The 20,100-nt window shown below is 30.6% G+C and overlaps 1 protein-coding gene across 3 annotated transcripts in view; it reads left to right on the top strand.

The window, feature by feature from the left end:
* Positions 1-16,708, top strand: part of LOC106461859 (hypoxia-inducible factor 1-alpha-like) — a 99,011-nt gene extending 82,303 nt beyond the window's left edge. For all 3 annotated transcript variants that reach the window (XM_022388929.1, XM_013921719.2, XM_013921720.2), the window contains exons 12-15: positions 2,400-2,530; positions 3,879-4,390; positions 6,244-6,347; positions 9,787-16,708. In XM_022388929.1, the coding sequence (XP_022244637.1) occupies positions 2,400-2,530; positions 3,879-4,390; positions 6,244-6,347; positions 9,787-10,014 (975 nt within the window). In that variant the 3' untranslated portion in view covers positions 10,015-16,708. The remainder of the gene's footprint in view (positions 1-2,399; positions 2,531-3,878; positions 4,391-6,243; positions 6,348-9,786) is intronic.
* Positions 16,709-20,100: the final 3,392 nt, after the last annotated feature.

The raw sequence follows: 20,100 nt of genomic DNA, 5'->3' as shown, positions 1-20,100 counted from the left end.
TAACAACCACCCCATAATTCTAGAAACTTTAAATTCTCGACACCAGAACCACAGATTACGAGCTCTATTAAAGAAAGCCTCTCAATTTTCAATGATCACCCAACACTAAATAATAACATAAACTCCTCACTGTTGTCATTAATATAATCAATTCTGGACTCTGTGTTTTTATTTTATATTTATTATTATTTTAAAGATTCGGTGTTTATACTTATATTTAAGCCTTTCTCTATAGTAGTCTCTCTTCACAATGTTATTTATCAAATATGTATGGTGCACATTTTATTATACATTCCATTATATTGTCACCATTTAAATCTGTTCTTTCTAAACTTCTGATTGAACATGAAAACTCGCTCAATGCTAATGTTGTTTTTTGTAGTTCAAATATTATGAACTAATTTTTTTTTGAGATATTAACTCTGATGGTAGAATTTAAGGAAATTCTGAAATGTCCGTATTAAAGATGCTGTTTGGTATTACCATTTCTTTAATATGTATTATATCCAGCATGTTATAGAATTAATACTTGGATATTGTTAGGTAACAAATAGACTAATTAGTCATATCAAAGTGCCATGTAGTTAAGTAAATATGTGCACTTGTGGTAAACATGAAGTAACACATTTGATAAATGAAAACTTTTGGAAATATCTAGTGTAAAACAGAATAAATAAAATATCAGCTTATTTTTTAGTTATGAAAAGTTAAGTTCATCACTCGTCATAAAATTTAAAATTTCTGTACCAAGCCAGTGCCACTTACTAATAAGTAAACATACAAGTTTTGTGCTTCAGCAAAAATCAAAGAAAACATTTTTAACTTAACATAATCTGGTGGGGCCCGGCATGGCCAGGTGGTTAGGGCACTTGACTCATGATCTGAGTGTTGCGGGTTTGAATCCCTGTCCCACCAAACATGCTCACTTTCAGCTGTGGGGATTAAATTAGGGACAGCTAGTGCAGATGGTCCTCATGTAGCTTTGTGCAAAATTCAAAAACAAACAAACAAATAATCTGGTGTTAGGTAGAATATGTACTAAAAAAAGTTTTTTTGAAAAACTTACTTATATCTGATGTTAATGATACAGAGTTATGTAGCTCTTATCTTCTGAGATTTTTTTTCTATTAAGCTATTTATTAAGAAGTTTCTGTTTGTAGTTATACAAAAATATTCCTGTTGTAACTTTTCTTGTGATATTTAGTGTAAAAAGAAACATACTGATTCATCTCAGCATTGAGTTAGAACAATAACAGGGATTTCTATATTTCACCAAAACCCTAGCCATGAGCAGACCACAAAATAAAACTGGACCTCTTGTAGTGTTGAAAATAATTTTATATGTTTGGTATTCATAATGTCCTTTAATCAACACATTTAGATTTGAAGAATAGGTAATTTTGGCATTTCCATTTAGTTTTTTCATGTTATTTAGGAAATATGCTTTTTTTATTTACAGTTTAGTTTCTCTTATACCTGAAATTGATAAAGTTGTAAAAGTGGTTTGAAGAATACATCTGATCACACCCACACATAAACATGTTATAAACATCCTCAACATTATAGTCCTCTCGTCAAGAATTTTGCCGAGCCTACTTTGGTTTATGTAGAAGCCAGTATTAATTAACCTTTCTGTTATTTTTATATTATGTTTTTATTCTGTCAAGTTTAATCCCAGTATTTTCAAGGTTTATGTACATATCTGACAAGTATGGTAATTTATAGATCTAAGGGAAGAATGATATGCAAATGTTTTTGTTTATTTGAGTAAAAAATATAATTCTAAAGTTGAATGAAGCATCAATTTGTCTTCATCATTTTCTTGAGGACATGTGAAAAAAGTTGAAACATCAATTCCTAACAGTTAGGTGTTTGAAGTTCTTTACATTTTGAAATAAATGTGATGTGAACATTGACTTTTGAGCCACATTTATATGTTAGAGAAAACATAAAACCGTAAGAAACAAAGTAGATAACTGTTTTTGATAAAGAATTACAAGAAATTGGTATTCAAAAACAATTTTGATATGAAATTTTGAATTTATGAAAAGAAGTTCATTGTAACTTTAAATGGAAACTTTTTATTTTTGGTGATAAAGATGTATATTGTGACTTTAAATGGAAACTTTATTTTTGGTGATAAAGATGTATATTGTGACTTTAAATGGAAACTTTTTCTTTTTGGTGATAAAGATGTATATTGTGACTTTAAATGGAAACTTTTTCTTTTTGGTGATAAAGATATATATTGTGACTTTAAATGGAAACTTTTTCTTTTTGGTGATAAAGATATATATTGTGACTTTAAATGGAAACTTTTATTTTTGGTGATAAAGATATATATTGTGACTTTAAATGGAAACTTTTATTTTTGGTGATAAAGATATATATTTTTATAGGATGAAGAGTTATTTGAAAGAGCACCTTACATCCCCATGAGCACTATAGATGATTGCCCACTTCTGAATCTTTCTGAGAACAAGATGTGTGGACCACAAGGATATCCTCGGAGGAGATCTTTGAGCCATAGGTACTAGCAGTCTCACTATTTTATTATGAAAAGATAATGAAAGTTTGAGTACATCTAACCTTGTCTAACCTAATAAGTTACCTATTTTTACATTTTAGTTACTTTTATAATAATATATATAGAATACACATGAAAAACAAGAAATCTAGTACTCACCTGGATCTTCTCTTTTTTTTTCCCCCTTTTTTGTGTTGTTTTTGCTGTCAATTGTTGATGAAAGTTAAACCTACATTTTTATCCTAATGTTACTATCACACTAAGTAATGTTTTATTTAATTAAGTACTACACCTAAGAACACAAAATAATAAAATGCAAAAAGCAGACAATGTCCTATAACTATAATAATTTTTCTGGCTTTCTAACTATGCGATAAGAGCTTTTGAAACTGAATGATGAAATAAACAATGCCCTGTACAGAAATCAATAGAATATGTTATTTAATAGATAAAAGCTTTGACTCTGTATTGGTTATACGTAATATAGTATAAAACGTCAGAGAGAGCTATTGGCAATTTGTGAAAGATAGGATTTGACAAGTGGGTCTGAATTTCTAGTTTACAGCTCTTTAAATAAATATGGTTGAAGGCTATAAAAATTATGCTTGCTTTGCCTGAGTAATATCTGTATTATGATGAGTAATTTACATTAACTTCTGTACTTCTCAGAGGGGTGATAATTAAATTAGAGAAGAGGGAAGACCTAGAGAGCAAATGTGACAATTCTCATGCTAAGGGAGGTGGAGAATTTTTTTAAATATTTCCTTATAAAATTAAAAACTTAATTTATGTACAATGATAATAAAGTAATTTGTTTAAATTTTGAATGTAATTCATGTTGTAACATGTGCACTTTGACCAATTTGTAGTGAGAGGGTTAAATCTTATACAATGCCTTAGCTCAAATGCATGACTATTTTTAGGTTATTGGTGCAAGATAAGACACCACAATATTCTGATGATTTAAAAAACATAACTGATTCATCATAGGTTTCTATTAAGAAGAGCTGTACAATTTTGAAAAAAGTTTCAAACAACAACAAAAGTTTATACACATAGAGAAAAATTATAAAAACTAACTGGCGCGATCAATTGTCAGGGTCCAACAGAGGTGGTTTATTATTCAAAATGTTACAAGAAGGTAATAAACCTTCAGTACATTTATCAAATTAAAAGCTACTCATCAAAACTGAAGTTAAATTAAGGAAGTAATCTTACTGTTGGACAGAAGCAGTTTGTGCTAGTGTTTTCCAAGATCTATAAACAAAATGGAAAACAGTTTTAACCAGAGATGTAATTTTGGAATTTATATGTGAAAGTGTGTTGGTAAATTGTATTTGTTATATTTCAGCCCTTGTCGGCCTGTATTTGACTTGGAAGATGCCATCTCATCGCCAAGGATCTCTCCAGCTGCCAGCACAACCTCTCTGTCTCCCAATTCACACATGGGAAGCTATGGAAAAGGCATTCGAAGTCGTAAGGACAGATCAATGTTACTCATGGATAAAAGATGTAAGAACCTACGAGCCATTAGTAGTCGAAGCTTGTCTTCATCTGCTATCGATCATGGAGGGGGATCTAGTAGAGCTGGCTACAAATACGTGACTAGTAATGGAAAAATAGTTCTTACAGAGAACTTACCTATAGCCCAGGAAGTGTTGAGTCCTATTAGCGGAGACCATAGGAAACACTTTAATTTACCCAAAGTTTGTGTAACATTAGTTGATGAATTAGCTAACACAGCAGAAACCGCACAGTTTATCAGTGCTCTGAAGGATATGCCCTTTAAGAGAACTGGTGCTACCTTTCAAGCACCCATGAATAGTCCTAAAAGAATGAAATTTGAAAGTGGACACTCAACAAGTAAGTATCTTTTTTCCTTAGAATTCTAAGAGTTTGTGTAAACTATAGTGTGCAGACAGTTGCTCTTAAACTTTATTTTATTTAAATAATGTGTGTTCTTTTTTAGTATCCTCTGTGTTAAACTGTATTATTTCTGAATTGAGATTCATACTATTATCCACTTTAACCTTTAGTGTATTGAATGAGTCCAGTGGACTCGCATCTCAAAGATAAAATCTTTAAAAGAAAAATTTTACAATGTATTAAAAAACTAATGAAGTTTCAAAAACCAAACTTATTGTTTCTAATATTTGTATCATTCTTAACATTAATTTGAGTGTATTAATAAGTAATCGTTTTCTTTATGAGTACCATAATAACAGATGATAATAAAGTTCACACTTCTTTACAGTACCTAGAAATTGGGTCTCAAGATGAAGGAACACACTAAGAGCAACGAACATAAATCAGTAATATCTAAGTAACATGAAAGAAACATTCAACTTTGATAGAGCTTAATAAGCCTATTCTTAAAAAAAATAAAAATTGAACCTTCTCCAAGCTATGTGCAATTGGAAAAATAGTGGAGAGGTTTTCAGATTTAATTTAGATACCACAGTAATGTTAAACTTCAGACTGTTGATTTTCATCCACTTATTAAAACTTTGTTAAATTTATTATCAAGTTTGATTTAGCTGCTACAACTGTGTTAGACATGAGGTTGTTGATTTTCATTTAGCTACTACATGTTTATTAAATTTAGATTAAGTTTCATCTAGATACTACAACTACTTTAAACATGAGACTGTTGATTTTCACTTAGCTACAACAACTGCTTTTAACATGAGGTTGTCAATTTTCATTTAGATACTGCAGGTTTATTAAGTTGAAGTTGTTAAGTTTTATTTAGCTATTACAACTGCATTAAACATGTTGATTTTAATTTAGCTACATAGCTACTACAAGTTTATTAAGGAGAAATTGTTAACTTTTGTCTAGCTACCACAGCTATGTTAAACATGAGGTTTTCGATTTTCATTTAGCTACCACAAGTTTATTAAATTGAGGTTAATTTTTGTTTAGCTACCACAAGTTTATTAAGTTGAGGTTAAGTTTTATCTAGCTACCACAAGTTTATTAAGTTGAGGTTAAGTTTTATCTAGCTACAACAGGTTTATTAAGGTGAGGATAAGTTTCATTTAGTTAACACAACTGTGTTAAACATGAGATGGTCAAATTTTATTTAGCTACAACAAATTTATTACGGTGAAGTTAAGTTTCGTTCAGCTACCACAAGTTTATTAAGTTGAGGTTAAGTTTTATCTAGCTACAACAAGTTTATTAAGGTGAGGGTAAGTTTCATTTAGTTACCACAACTGTGTTAAACATGAGATGGTCAAATTTTATTTAGCTACAACAAATTTATTAAGGTGAAGTTAAGTTTCGTTCAGCTACCACAATTGTGCTTTAAAGTAAAGTTTATTTTATCTGTTATTTGATGCATCATCAAATTTTGGTGAATTTATGGAGTCTTCTAAAATGCAAAAATTCAACTTTCAAGCTTAAAATCAAGTAACCAAGATATGTACAGCTAAATGTGTTTTGTCCCATTAGAATAAAAATTGTGTTCCTAGAAAATTTAATGATTTTAATTTATAACATTAATTTACTTACATTTCTTTTTTTTTGTTGCATAAGGATTGAATCAGAATGTTGTGATTTATGATCCAACTTCTTGTGAGTAGTGGATGTCATTTTATTAAAACTGTATGCCTAATTTTGTTACAACTTATTAGATTCTCTGTAAATTTGTAACAGTGTAATTTTGTTTAATGTTATTTGTACATTAAATCTTAGTTGTTGTTTTTTTTTAGATGAAACTTGTCATACAAATGCTAGTGTGCTACTAAACTTGTTAATTAATGGAGAAGATACCAGTCATGGATACATTACCTATAATACCAAAATGGACACTAAGGTAAGTGTTTGAGTGGAAACTTGGTAATTTGAAAAAATTTACTCTTCTACCTCAGAAATAACAGTTGAACATTATGCGGTGAAGTGCAAGATATCATCATAATTCGAACAACTTTTTTTAAATGATTTAAGTGTTTTCAATTCATAAAATTTAGTTAAATTTGATAAAAACAGGAAATTTTAAGCCTAATCATAGCACTTCATATGTTTCAATTAGCTTTTGGACAAACTATAGTTACAGATTAGTTGCTGAACTTTATTAACATTTCTCACACAATCCAAAATTAAAACTTATTTAAGTTCTAAATGGGCCGAGCATGGCTTAATGATTAGTGGCAAATTTCACGATGTGATGCTGGTGAACATACTTTCAACTGTGTATGTGTTATAAAATTGACAGTCAGTGCTATTATTTCATTCAAACAACTGGTATGTTCTTCTGATTGGCTGCTTTCCCTGTAGTTAATAGTTTAAAAATAAGTACCTGAATTCTAGAGTTCTGGATTTGGCCATTTAGTTCTCATGCAAGTAAAGTGCTGTTCAAATTGATAATTCCATTTCCAGTTCAGGTTTTAGATGCACAGTTTAATTATTTTTTATTATTTATTCAGAGAGTGGTTGAATTTTGCTTGTGATTAATTTTGAACTTCAAATTTTTGTTCAAGTTTTAATAAAAAAGAATTCCATTTTTATACAGAACACTCAGTAAAAATATGTGAGTTTGTTTTATCATGGCTTATTTTATTATGCTCTTGAAAATTATACAAGTTTTTTTTTTATTATTATCACACAAACAACCATACATACATACAAACAAATAGCTATGCCATCCAGCTTTTCAAATGGGAGTGGATATAATAAGACTTCACTAATTTAAATTACACAATACATAAAAGTATTCATAAATCAAAGCATTAGACTATGAGAGTGCTTGCAAACTTCATTATTTTCATTTACATGTTATTTGAGAAAAAGGAAAAGAATACTGCAAATGGCTGGAACTATTGGAATTCATACATTTATTGTGGTCTCATTGTTGAAAGATAAAATTTTAACCAACTCATTCCAAGGAACTTTGTAGGCAATCTAAAAAGTACAGATATCTTTGAATATATTATAAAATTACATTGAGTTTAGTAGTTTTTTTCCGTAATGCAACTAAATTATGTAAAGGCTTATTTTATGCACCAATAAGGTAGTTTCTCAACTGCAAACCAAACAGAATGTGAAAATTAGGCATAAAATGCTGAATAAAAGCACTGTTATATTAAATGTATAAGGCAAACAGAGCAGTAATTGATATAGTTTCAGACATATATTAATTTATTTTATATATAATGCTATTTTATTTACGATATGATGCAGTCATTTACATGTTGGTAGATTCATTGCATTGCAATAAACTATAAGATGTATATTTTAGTCCAATTTTGGGATTAATACTTAATAATATTTAATATATTTTTATGTCATTATTGAACCTCCAAGCATGGGTTGGTCATTTTACATGAGCTTGAATATCATAATGCTTTACATACTAGGACTCTGAATTTGATAAGTTTACCTTCATGAAATTTGACATGTTTTTGATAAACATTGTGTATTATACAAAAAATTAGAATTTTTATAAAGTATTTATATTAAATTTGTCTGAATTTCTGAAGCATTTACTGAGTCAATCTGGGTGCAAGGTGATTTAATGCTAGGAATAAAATTACCTTTTTTTTTCATCTGACAAATTTCATTTGTGTGAATATCAAAAGTTTTTTAAGGTAAATTTTTTTTACCTGTTACATTCTCTTCCCTAAAACTGTTTGTAGCTAAATCATCAATGTACAGTGATATGAAAATTATGAATTAAAATGAACATTTTCTTCCTCTTTGAATGAATTATTTGTCATTTTATCTTATATTTAATTATCTTCACAATTTCAACTTCATACCTTCTTACATTTATTTATTTTATATTTATAGTTTTACTACCTGGCTCTATACACTGTCTTTTTCATGCCTGAAAAACAACACATTACATTAGCAGATGTCCATAAACTTAGATGTGCAGCGTTAGACTCGTGCACTAATAGTTATCTAAGCCTTTTTTTTCTGTAAGTTCTTGTAGACAGAAAAATTAATATACTTTTCAAGTATACATTTTAAAACATAAATAATACATATATCACTGAAATATAATGTCCAAAAATAAATATAATTTAACTAGTTTTTCCAACTAAGCTACTTAAGGGAGGTGGAAATTGTTAAATGTTATGAGAGTCAACTCTTATACAAACATGTACCATGAAATCCTTTACTAGGCTAACTTCTCTTGGAGCCAATTTCAAAAGAATCATTGAAGGTTTAAAATAAGCTCTTTCTAATGATTATACACATGCACATCAACTAAGAGCACATGGCTTTTTGAAAGCTGCCTTGAAAGTTAGTATAGATGGGCAGGGCTTCTGTTGTGGGTTAAGAAACTTTATTTCTCACTACAGGGATAAGTTAGCATGTTGAACCAGTACATTGAACCTTAGAATTGTGTATAAATTGTGTCTAGAATAAGTCAGACAGTGTAGGTGCTATAATATTGAAGTTATACAAACTAAAAGAGGAGAATTCAAAACACAGACATGTCACATAATACAGAAATGAAGAGTGAGAAATTTTTAAATATATTCTTTTGCAATTTATAAATTAAAACTTAGATAATATATAAATTTGAATTATAAACTACACACTGATGCTAATTTTATTGACATCTGTTGATAATAAAACTGTTTAACCTTGTGTACATAGATGGGGATCAAAATGCACATGTTATGACCTCTTCCAGAGCCATTCAATATAGTATTATATATTTGATGTAAGAGTTATTACCTATTCATTTTACCCAACATGGCTGATTTAGTAACAGTTTGTGAAAGAGGCAAATAAATACCAAATACAATATACATGGATGCTGAAAAAACTATAGATGTGTATTTTGTAGGTTGTAGAAGTTATGTAAATGCAATATGCAAACTTTACAATAAACAAAAGTATTTTTACTCTTCACCTAAAAGTCACCTTGCTCTCCAATATATCAGAGTCTTAGTGTGACTGTCATAGTCAATTTACAAACATATTTTTGTAACACATCTGATTTTTTGTATACAACAGACTTGTATGTTTCACTAATTTTTTTGTAGATACATGTAGTATAGTCAACATTACTTCTCCGATATGGAGTAAGTCCAGTGGATTAACCCCATGCACATTTGGTTAATTAAATTTTGAATGTAACTTTGTGAAACATTGCAATGTGCAGAAAAGTACCCGTATATAGAGGGTTAAGGAAAACAGTAGTTTTTTGTTTGTTTTTTTGTCGTTGTTGTTTTTAAGTATCTATGATTTCTAAGTATTAAAGTATCTAAATATTAAAATCTTGTTTATTTGTTCAACAGTCTTGCCCGCAGTCTCCTTTGGCATCAAGGTTTGAAGACCAAATGCTAAAATCTGTGAATCTGTCAGCACTTCTTGATCCAGAAGGTTCAGCTATTCCATCCTTGGCTGACATTACACAGCATGATGCAGAAGTTAATGCCCCCATTCATTCAAACCATCTTCTTCAAGGAGAGGACTTGCTGCATGCCTTGGACCAGACAGTGAGAGATGTGTCTTCTCTTGTATAGCACTGTGTCCATGCTGGGAACAGAAAACACTTCTCATAGAATGGTGTTGTTAAACTACTGTGTTCATCTTGTAGTATCTGCTGTCCAAGAATTAGACTCTTTTGTTATTGTGTGCTGCTAAATTTTTGTGATAATGTTGAGAATTGATTAATGATATATTCTCAAAACAGCTTCTGATGTTGCTTTCTTCATCACTTAGTATAAAATTTAAATTTTAGAATGATGTCATGTTGGTAAGTTATGTAGACACTTAAAGAATGGGTTATTTATAATAACTTGTGGTTGCCAAAAAAGATTCCTACTGTTGTTTTTATTTAGAATGAAGAGACAGAAAAAATTTATTTTACAAGAAGTTATTAAAAGTTACATTTAAGAATACTCATTTCAAATCATAAGTTGTGTCCAAACACTGTGGACTTGCATACAAACATACATATATATTTTTTTAAGTCAATGTGCTGTTCTTTACTACCACCAAAATTGGAAATTCTTGGATAGTAGTTAAAGAAAATCTGCTAACTTTTTGGATACTGTTTCTCATCTAAAGTTATTTTTGAAAACATCTTTCTTACTAGTTTGGAGTGAAGAAGAAATTATATAAATGTTTTAAAAAGACAGATTGTTCCCTCCTTTAAATCAGTTGAAAGCTGCTTTTATAAAAAAAAAACTTTGATTGGGACCATTAACCCCATTGTGTTTGAAGATATTGAAAACAAAAGGTGAAACATAATAGTGTTATACTTCTCTAGTGTATATTCATTTATCCAGTTATGTAGCTTTCTATTAAGTTTATAGCTCATTAACACTAACTTATGGACTGTAATTGTCTGTAATTCAATAATAATAATAATAATTACATCAATACAAACACTTGTTAAGTCAGACAGACAAAATGTCAAAGAAATGTTCAAGTAAGCATCTTATGATAAATTATATCATAATTTGTAGAGTAAGTGTAACAAAAAATTAACATTCTTTTATGAAGTTTCAATTTGACAAGCATATTAAAAATTGTACTCTAAATCTTAAAACGTGTCTGTTTACTAATATTTACAATAGTCATAAAATTGTGATAAAATTCATGAGTGGTCTTTAAATTATGCTTTTCTAAAATGACTTACAAGTGTTATAAAATGCTACAGAAAGGTAAAGATAATGTACTTTATAAAGCTTTCACTTAGCAAACATGCTTTGTTATTATGAATTGCAAATTTTTTTTTAATTTCACAGTTTGGATAAGAGAATATAAGAGGTGTCATATAAAATGCATTGAACACTTCAAAAAATTTTCAAAATATCACAATCTCTGAAGTTTGTGACTTGAAATGATTGGCCTGGTGTCATAACTAATAGCTTTATGATTCATGGTTATTATGAATGTACAAACTGTCCTGCATATTGAATGCATATATTTAATGGTATTTTTAATGTTATTTATTTAGTTTACCTTCTATTTTTCAATGGAGCTATTTCAGATACTGGAGTAAGCATATGTTGCACATACCCCCCCTGAATTTACATTTATGTAATTTGCTTCATTTAGACAATGTTATACATGTACCATTCTTCTGTTTCCAGCTTGAAAAGTTCTTTATGTTAGCTTATGGTATATTTTTAATACAAATGTTTCTGGAATGTAGGAGGTTAGTGTTTAATGTGTTACGCTGTGGAAACAAATGTCATGTTTTTTTGTTTTTTTTCATAAGTTTTACTTTGGGAATAACTTGATAATATTGTAATTTTATGATATAAATATACAAACAGTGGTTTCTTCTAGTGTGATTATATAAAGTCTTCATAATTTAGGTTCAAGGTAGCATCATATGGTCCTATTCTAGTACTAATGTTGATTGATTTTGTTTGTTACATTGTATGTATTTTGTGCTGCAAACACTGTTCATAAGGTGATTAAACTATAGAGACACTTTACTTTTCAGAACTTGAGGGTTATAAATATAATAACCAATCTTCACATTTATTGTTACATATGCAGATGCAATATTCTAGTTTTTTTATTCTGGTTTTTGTTAGCAAAGTATACAGCAAACATTTGTTGCTTAGTTTGCTCTGAGCACTCTTGACAAATCTTGATCTCAAATTGCATAAAAACTTCTTCATTGAAAATCCTTTATTCCAGCTGAGCTTAGTTTGTACATTATTCTGTAAGCCATAGCCGTTCCAATGTTAAGGCTTGCTTGTGCCTGTGAGATAAATAATATAAATCAGGTTATAGTGTTCTTTTTTTTTTATTACATTATGAAATGTGTGGAAAGTAGTGAGTTGATTATAATCTGGGTGTTTGTTATTGAGTGTATAAAATTTATACGTTATTTTCATTACTGATTGAATGATATTCTTGTAAGAAAAAAATAGTTTATAAGCACTCTCTTCTGTGATTTGCAGAAGTAAAAAAAATCCCCAAACCTTGTAATATGCCTGTCAGGCACATAGCACAAAATTTTAAGTACCTGACATAAAATTGTACTTGCCCAGACTTCCATCCCATTATGATTTTACTCTGATAGGTGACTTCTCAACTGTTATGTTTCTTGTGCTGAGAGTTCCAGCATCCAGTGTTCTACTGTTGTACATGGCTGGAATTCAACAGTGGGAGTTCCATTTATGCTAATACCGTGTGGTCATTTGTGGTTTTTATTGAAAGGCAAGAGTGAAGTGAATTTTTTTGCCTGTTCATTAAACTAAATCTCCTTTCACTTGCAGGAGTGCTTGAAACAGAACCAACACAATTCATTTAACAGTAGAATATATTTTGATTGTTCAGTGGTTTGATTCTGAGCAGATGGCTGTTTACTACAAGCATATTATATGTATTCCTCATTTTATTTGCAATTTTAAATTGATATTCTTTGCTTGGTTTGAACAGATAGCTATATGCTGTTGTTTGTCTTATTTGCAGTTAAAGTAATATTCCTGGCTTAGTTCTGATCTAGTAGCTTTACTGCAAGCATATTGCAAGTAATATTCCTGGCTTGGTTCTGAATGAGAAGCTGTATTTCACTTCTTTTGAGCAAGTTTACTTTTTCAATAGCACTTAAAAATTTGGTTAAAATGACCAATTAGTTGTAAAAATTCATTAATTCCAAATATTGCAAAAGCATTCATAATAGTTCTCAGAGTTTTTAAGTATGACAGTGGTTTCTTTTGTAGAACTTAAATGTTTTACGATGCAACTAATGTCGGTTTGACTAATAAATCAACAATGCTGAGTTCATTTAAGTAGCTTTTATTTTGTGCTTAATTTTCGTATTTTCTAGATGCACATTAATCAATACAACATTTTTCAGTACAGCTTGATGCTGGCTAACCAGCCACAGAATTTAAAATATTTATATTCAAGCTGTAACTTATTAAAACTGGCTTACCTATTCCAACTGTCACCAAAAGTTTTGGAAAAGAGAATTATAGCAAGTTCAAGGTTGTGTGCAATACAGTGAAAGGATGTGTCATTTGTGCCACAGCACCAGATTTTTTCTTCATATACAAATCCATTATCTTCCCTAGCTTTCATTCCTTATTTACTTTTACATCTTTTGAGCTTTAATAATAGCTTCATGCATGCATTTTGTATCTATACTTCATAATCCACTAAACCTACACATTTTGTTGTAAGTTTACTATTATGCACGTACTGAATATAGATAATTTGCTCTTCTACTGCTTTACAGTTGTTATTTTTACTGCCACCACACATGTAAATGAATTAATACCAACTATGCCACTAGATACAGTTTTAACACTTCTGCAGTGTGGTGCAAGCTTTGCACAAGCTATTCTTTGTTTTGTTATGCACTCCCACATATGTATCACTGTGTCAATGAAATAAAAACTAGTTTGATGAGCAATGTTTAGAAACTAATAACAAACCTTGTACCCCATCAATATATATTATTCATTCCATTCAAGCCATGTGAACTTTTGTAGCTATTTATTTGGAATACTGTGTTTGCAATTGTTGTTTTTCCTACTCTCACATTTTGTTTTTCTTCATAGCAGGTTCACATATATTAGACATATGAACTTGTACAACACATGGTTCATGTATGGATGTTTAATATTGTACAATGTCACTTTTTGCCTTAAGGAATTTTTGAATAACATTTTCTTTCACTTATTTCACTTACTACTTGGTACAACGTTATTTTACTTATGGTGTAATTCTCTTGTTCTTTGTTACTGTGATTTCATTCAAATTAGACATACTCGTGAATGGTGTTTTCAATGATGCAAAAAAATTATTCACAAATGACCTATACATCTAGTTATAAATATTTTGTGGCCCAGATGTAAAGCATGACAAATAAGTTATGCTCACTTATTTTAAAGTAGTACTGGTGCTTGTGTACTTTTGGCTTCAATTAACTAAATTTGTGCAAATTATTCATTCACTGGCTTCAGTAGATGGTTGTTCATATACTACTGTAAGTGATTGATACCATGAAAAGGAAACTTTATGAGAGTAAAAGTTAATTAATTGTTAGACATGTAACTTAGATCTGTAATATAAAAAAAAAATATTTTGTTTTTGGGCATAGAGAATTGGTAGAGCCCTGGGCATGTTTGGGGGCATCGAGATGTATTTTGTGCTAGAAAAATGATTTCTGTTAGGCTTTATGATGTATTTTCATGTATGTAGCATGATGTTCAAGTGAATAAGTCCTAAAAATATATTTGCCATGAAAGACAAAATCTTTATATTATTTATGGCTAGTGTCCTAGAGAGAGAGAGATAAGATGTTTGTATGCTTTGCTCGGTGACAGTGAAATCAGATTAAGGTAATAGGTGTAAATGGGAAAAACATTTTAAATGATTACCTTCTGATGATAGACATATGAAACTGCAAGATTTTGAGCAAGTTAAAATATGCTAGTTCATTGTTTATTTAAATAAAGAAGTGTTTGTGACATCCCTTTGTCATTAAAGGTGAAAGATATTTGTAGTTTCCTGGTGAAGTTACAACTCTGTGAATTGAGTTTTGTAAACATCCACAATCAGATGCAGCAAGTATAAATGTTTAAAAACAAGATATCAAAAGAAAGATTTATAAACCAAGTATGGAGATCACAAAGTCCGTGCAAGTCCCCCCCCCCCTTTTTGTGAAATTTGCACCATAAGGTTTAACATTGGGTGTTTAGTGTGTGTAATTACAGAACTAATACAGAAATGCAAAGTATAAGCAAAGTTTAGTGCAAAGCATTTGTAACAGAGAATATTCTATGCGTATAAGATATTTATTACGAGACATTTTATAAGTAGAATAGTGCTGATTATGTACATTATGTTTGTTGTTAGAGTAATACTGGCTATGGGTACGGTATCTGTTGTGAGAAGGTTATTGATAGGGCAGTACTAGGTATGTGTAACATCTTTACTGGAAGGTTAGAATTGATGCAAGCACAATAGCATAATGGCATTAAAAGTAGGAAAGTACCAGTTGTACAAATACCTACTTTGTATAAGTAATTCACCAGTAAGATATTCCTTGTTGTGTAAAAAAAAAATTTTTTATTTTCATGGGGCAGTACTAGATAAACCCTAATTGTTGATGTGAAAAACAGTTATAAATGATTTAAAGGATTTAATAATTGTTTAAAGATTATACTTTTTTTGTATTTTTGTCACTGTTAAAACCACTTTGAAGAACTTAGTGGGTGGGATAATGTTTTTATTGAGAAAATAATTTACCAGTGTTTTTTTATTTGTATCAAAACAGTTGTTTAAAATCCACCATGTGTTTTATGTATATTTAGACTAGCAACTCGTGTTTGCTCGTTTTAGCCTTAAAAATATATTAGTTTTTATGATATATATCAATTTTAAGCTGACATGTTTTGTCAATAATTTTACAGCTGAAGTTAATGTTAGTGAAAAGAAAAAAAAAGATATTTTATAGGTAAGGAATTGGTTTGTTTATAAAGTTGTTGTTGTGACAAGACTGAATATTTGAATTCTTGTAGCATTGACCAGTTGTTTATGCTTTTTGTCAGCTTCAGTGACTGTTTAATTTTGGATTTTTTTCCACATCTTTGGTCTGTCAGTTAGCTTTGTTTATGCTCAGTTGTTAAAATTGAGCAGGTTTTACACAGACTTAATGTACAAGACCTGTGCCAATCAACACTTGCCGACCAGGAAAGAAAAATCACAAATGAACAGTTGTTAGTGTTGAGCAGGTTTTACACAAACTGAATGTTTCAAAATCTTTGCCAATCAACACTTACTAACCAGGAAAGAAAAGATCACAAATGAACAGTTGTTAGTGTTGAGCAGGTTTTACACAGACTATATGTTTCAAAACCTGTGCCACTTAACACTTGCCAACCAATAAAGAAAAGATCACAAATGAACAGTTGTTAGTGTTAAGTATGGTTTGTACAGACTGAATGTTGCAAGACTTCCAATCATCAACTCTGGTTGAAAGAGAATTAGTGACCAATAAATAATCAAACTTCTGGAACTTGATCAGTTTTTCATCTTTGTTTGAGTTAGTCTTTGTAAAACCTTCTCTGTTGTATATTTAGATTTTATAAACCATATTGTAAGTGCTCAGCATTCAGTTTGACTACAGCTGTGTGCATGGTTATTGTCCTTATGCTAACCTTGTCTGTTAGCTAGTGAGTTGTATTAATGTAGCCTCAGTATATTTTAGTATCAAATAAATATTTAACCAAAAAAGTATTTCTTTCTTTAGTTTTTGTTGGAAAACGATGAACACATACTTCCGTCTCATGTCAGTTAACTCTTACTTAAATTTTAATTTTTATGAGTAAAGCTTCAGCACTTAACAACCAGAATAACTCAACTTGTATAAATTCCCACAATTCTTTATGACTCAGTTAATTTTTTTCATTCAGTCAGGTAGTATTGGAATATGATTGAGATTTTTTTATATGTGATAAAAGTAATAGATTTACTGTTGATTTTGATAGATATGGTTTAAAGAGCTGATTTATTCTCTCTCAGATATAGAAGACTCATATCATGGGTGTTTTGTTTTCACACATGTAGCCACATGTAACTCATACTTTCATAAGTGACTAGGAGAATCCATTAAAATATGTACTTCACACATAATCTGTAGGAGTCAATACATAGATTTGTTTTATTTTCTTGCATGTTTTATATATATTGTCCTAAGGGATTACACATTACAAGGATCCTTTGTAATTTTTTTATGGTTTCTAGGAGTGACATAATACAAGAATCCTTCGTAATTCCTTTTAATTTCATTTACAGCTTTAAGGTGACATTGGAAAATCCATGTTACTTAAGGACATTCAAGTTTAAAGAAATATTAAATTATGATATGCATTTAATTTTAGCTTACATTTTGTCACCCGTATTTTAAAGTTATGTGTACTTCAGAATTTTACTTTTCATATTATACACTAAGTAAATATGTGTAACTTAATGTTATGTACCTAAAACATGGAGTTTTTATACGTGAATATATGCTTAAAATAAACTACTTCATAAACAGTTCAAGAGTTCAGCAAAAGAAGATTTAGTTTACTTCCTTAGGTAGTTTTATCAGGTGGCTACATACGATTACTGGACTTCAAGAACATATACTTAATTTAATGGGCCAGCATTGGATGCTGTAGATTAATGTCTTCCAAATGAGTACCAGCTAGTTCACATCCCAGTGTTTTACGGACCATTTTATACAATATTAACTTTTAAAATTACATTGTTAAACAATATACTAAGGAACCTCTATTTTAAAACTTTTTCTGTCTTGGGAACCAGCACTGATCCAAGGACTGACTGGTGGTTGGTAACCACTGCTGTAGATTACCTACAGCCTGACCAAATCTGTAGCAGGACAGCCAGTTGCTGAGTTGCTTCCTTAATTCGACCTAATATAAAACCAATTGGGCCATCTATCAGGTGGAATTCTAAGCTTGCAGTAAAGCACCTCAGCATGGCAGCAGCCGATTGCAAGGATACCTTTGGCAATAAGTTTCTGGATGAACCCCCTAGCAACACCAAATTGTTTCCATGGCAATGAGGTTTGATAGTAACCTCGTACAAAGTTGCCAAAGCTAAAAAAAAAAGATTAAATTGTATCTGTGTGGCAGGTCAAGACTATACCTGCATACAGTTGCCTGATCTCTACAAAACAATAGTTTCGTGGATTTAATGTGCAGTGATTTTTGACAGGTGAAATAAAATAATTAACACACAGTGTTGAAGTTGGAATACGGTAAACAAAATTGAAGTACACGGTTGTCACAGTGATAGAATTATTGTAAATAAAGAGGAAAGTTGAACAGTTGTACGCTACCAACAAGGAGAAATATCGCGAGACAAAGGCAGGCCTTCCACTGCAAGCCTTGGTTCTCTTTAAAAAAAAACAAGTTGAACAGAACTTCTCAAAAGTTAGAGTGAATTCTCATTATTAAAACTTTCAGAGAAATTTTTAGTGTGTTTCTCCTGGGACCTTGGTTACTTTTTGTTTCTTGCTTGCAATCACAGATATGGTGTTCTTTTAATTGCTCGCTGCAATAATAACTTCCACTTTGCTGTTTTTGATGTGGTTGATTATTTGTCTATTGTGATGCTTCTGTTTCTATTCTTTTACAAAGTTTATAGTATTTTCACATTTAATACACTCAGTTATTAAAGACATTCGGTGATACTCCACGTGTATCTGTCTGATGGACTGTTTTCTATAGATCATTTAGGTAGTCTTTTAAATCTCAACATCGGTCCGCACATACCACGTCTCGATCTCATATACTCTGTATTTTATACTTGTATTTTTTTCTTTCTAAAGTTCTAGTTCAAAGCATGATAAATCTGATTATTATATGTGGTAATTTAACCACACTTGTTACTTTCTGTACAAAGATTTGGTCAAAGTGGCTGTCTAGTGTTTCATGGGATAGTTTTACAGAGGTTAAGTATGTTATATTAAAATGATTTTGGAGATTCACCATGTCGCTGCATCCAACCTTGTCTAAAGCACACTACTGCTTTTTTTAATGTCTTGTGATGAGGGTGATTGTTTCTCAATGCCCATTTCGATAAGTCCGATCACAGAGGAATGTCTAGGCACTGCATCTGGTGATTTGACCAGTATGTCTTCAGATGTAATAGTATGAATACTCATTTTATTCTCCAGTTGCTTGGTGTACGCGACAGTTGAACAGGTATATAATGGAAGCAACTTGTGTACACTTCACTGGGGTTGCTTTTCTAGATTGAGATCTTTATTGGTTTTGCTGTTTTATGTTGCCTGGGTCAGCTCTTTTGCCACTGAACTTTGTGTTTGTGGATTCTCACCTGTTACAAGATGTTGTCCTTTGCTTACCACGACTGATGTAGGGCTTGTTACATGTCTGTTTCTAAATGGTCATAATACCTCTAGTTTATCCACATTTCTTTGTTTGTCAATGACATTAAGTACAAGGGATATCCCCGTCTTATAAATTCTAAATCCCTGATCTGAACACTCCTTTATGAACTGAGGCTGAATGACACAGTGAGTGTATATTTTCCATAAGAAAAGGCTGTTAAATGCCCTTTCCAGAAGTGATAAGTTTCAGTGGCATAACACTGCTTACAAAATACTAAGTGTAAAAAATTTAATTCCACCGTGACTTTTAGGTCAGCAATGATTATGACGTGATTTGTATTTTATTGTTTTAATATAACACACAACCCTCCGTGTTGTATACTACATGTGAATGTCACACTGAGCAGAGATCTATCTCCAAATACTTTTAGTGATCCAATTTTATGGTTTTTCAGCTACAGAGAGAATGTGCATCACGAAATAGGTTTGACATCTTTAGCTATATTCGTTTCTGATACTGAAAGCGTCAAGACTTAAGGTAGAAGCTAGTTTTTGTTTTTCTGTGACATGTTATTTTTTCAGTTTCCGTGGTAAGCTCATCAATATTTTTTTTACTTGCTTCTAAGCACAATTATAACTCCATAAGATATGGTTTGTTTCATTTTACTTTTATTTAAATAATTGTTTTATTTAATCTTAGCCAGCTAATTTTACTTTCAAATACAGCAACACAATAGTTCTGTCCACAGGACAATCAGCCATTGTTCTA

The sequence above is a fragment of the Limulus polyphemus genome, unplaced genomic scaffold, assembly GCF_000517525.1.
Source record: "Limulus polyphemus unplaced genomic scaffold, Limulus_polyphemus-2.1.2 Scaffold1046, whole genome shotgun sequence".
Classification (NCBI taxonomy): domain Eukaryota; kingdom Metazoa; phylum Arthropoda; class Merostomata; order Xiphosura; family Limulidae; genus Limulus; species Limulus polyphemus.
The sequence above is the reverse complement of the archived record's forward strand: the minus strand, read 5'-3'. Positions and strand labels throughout refer to the sequence as shown.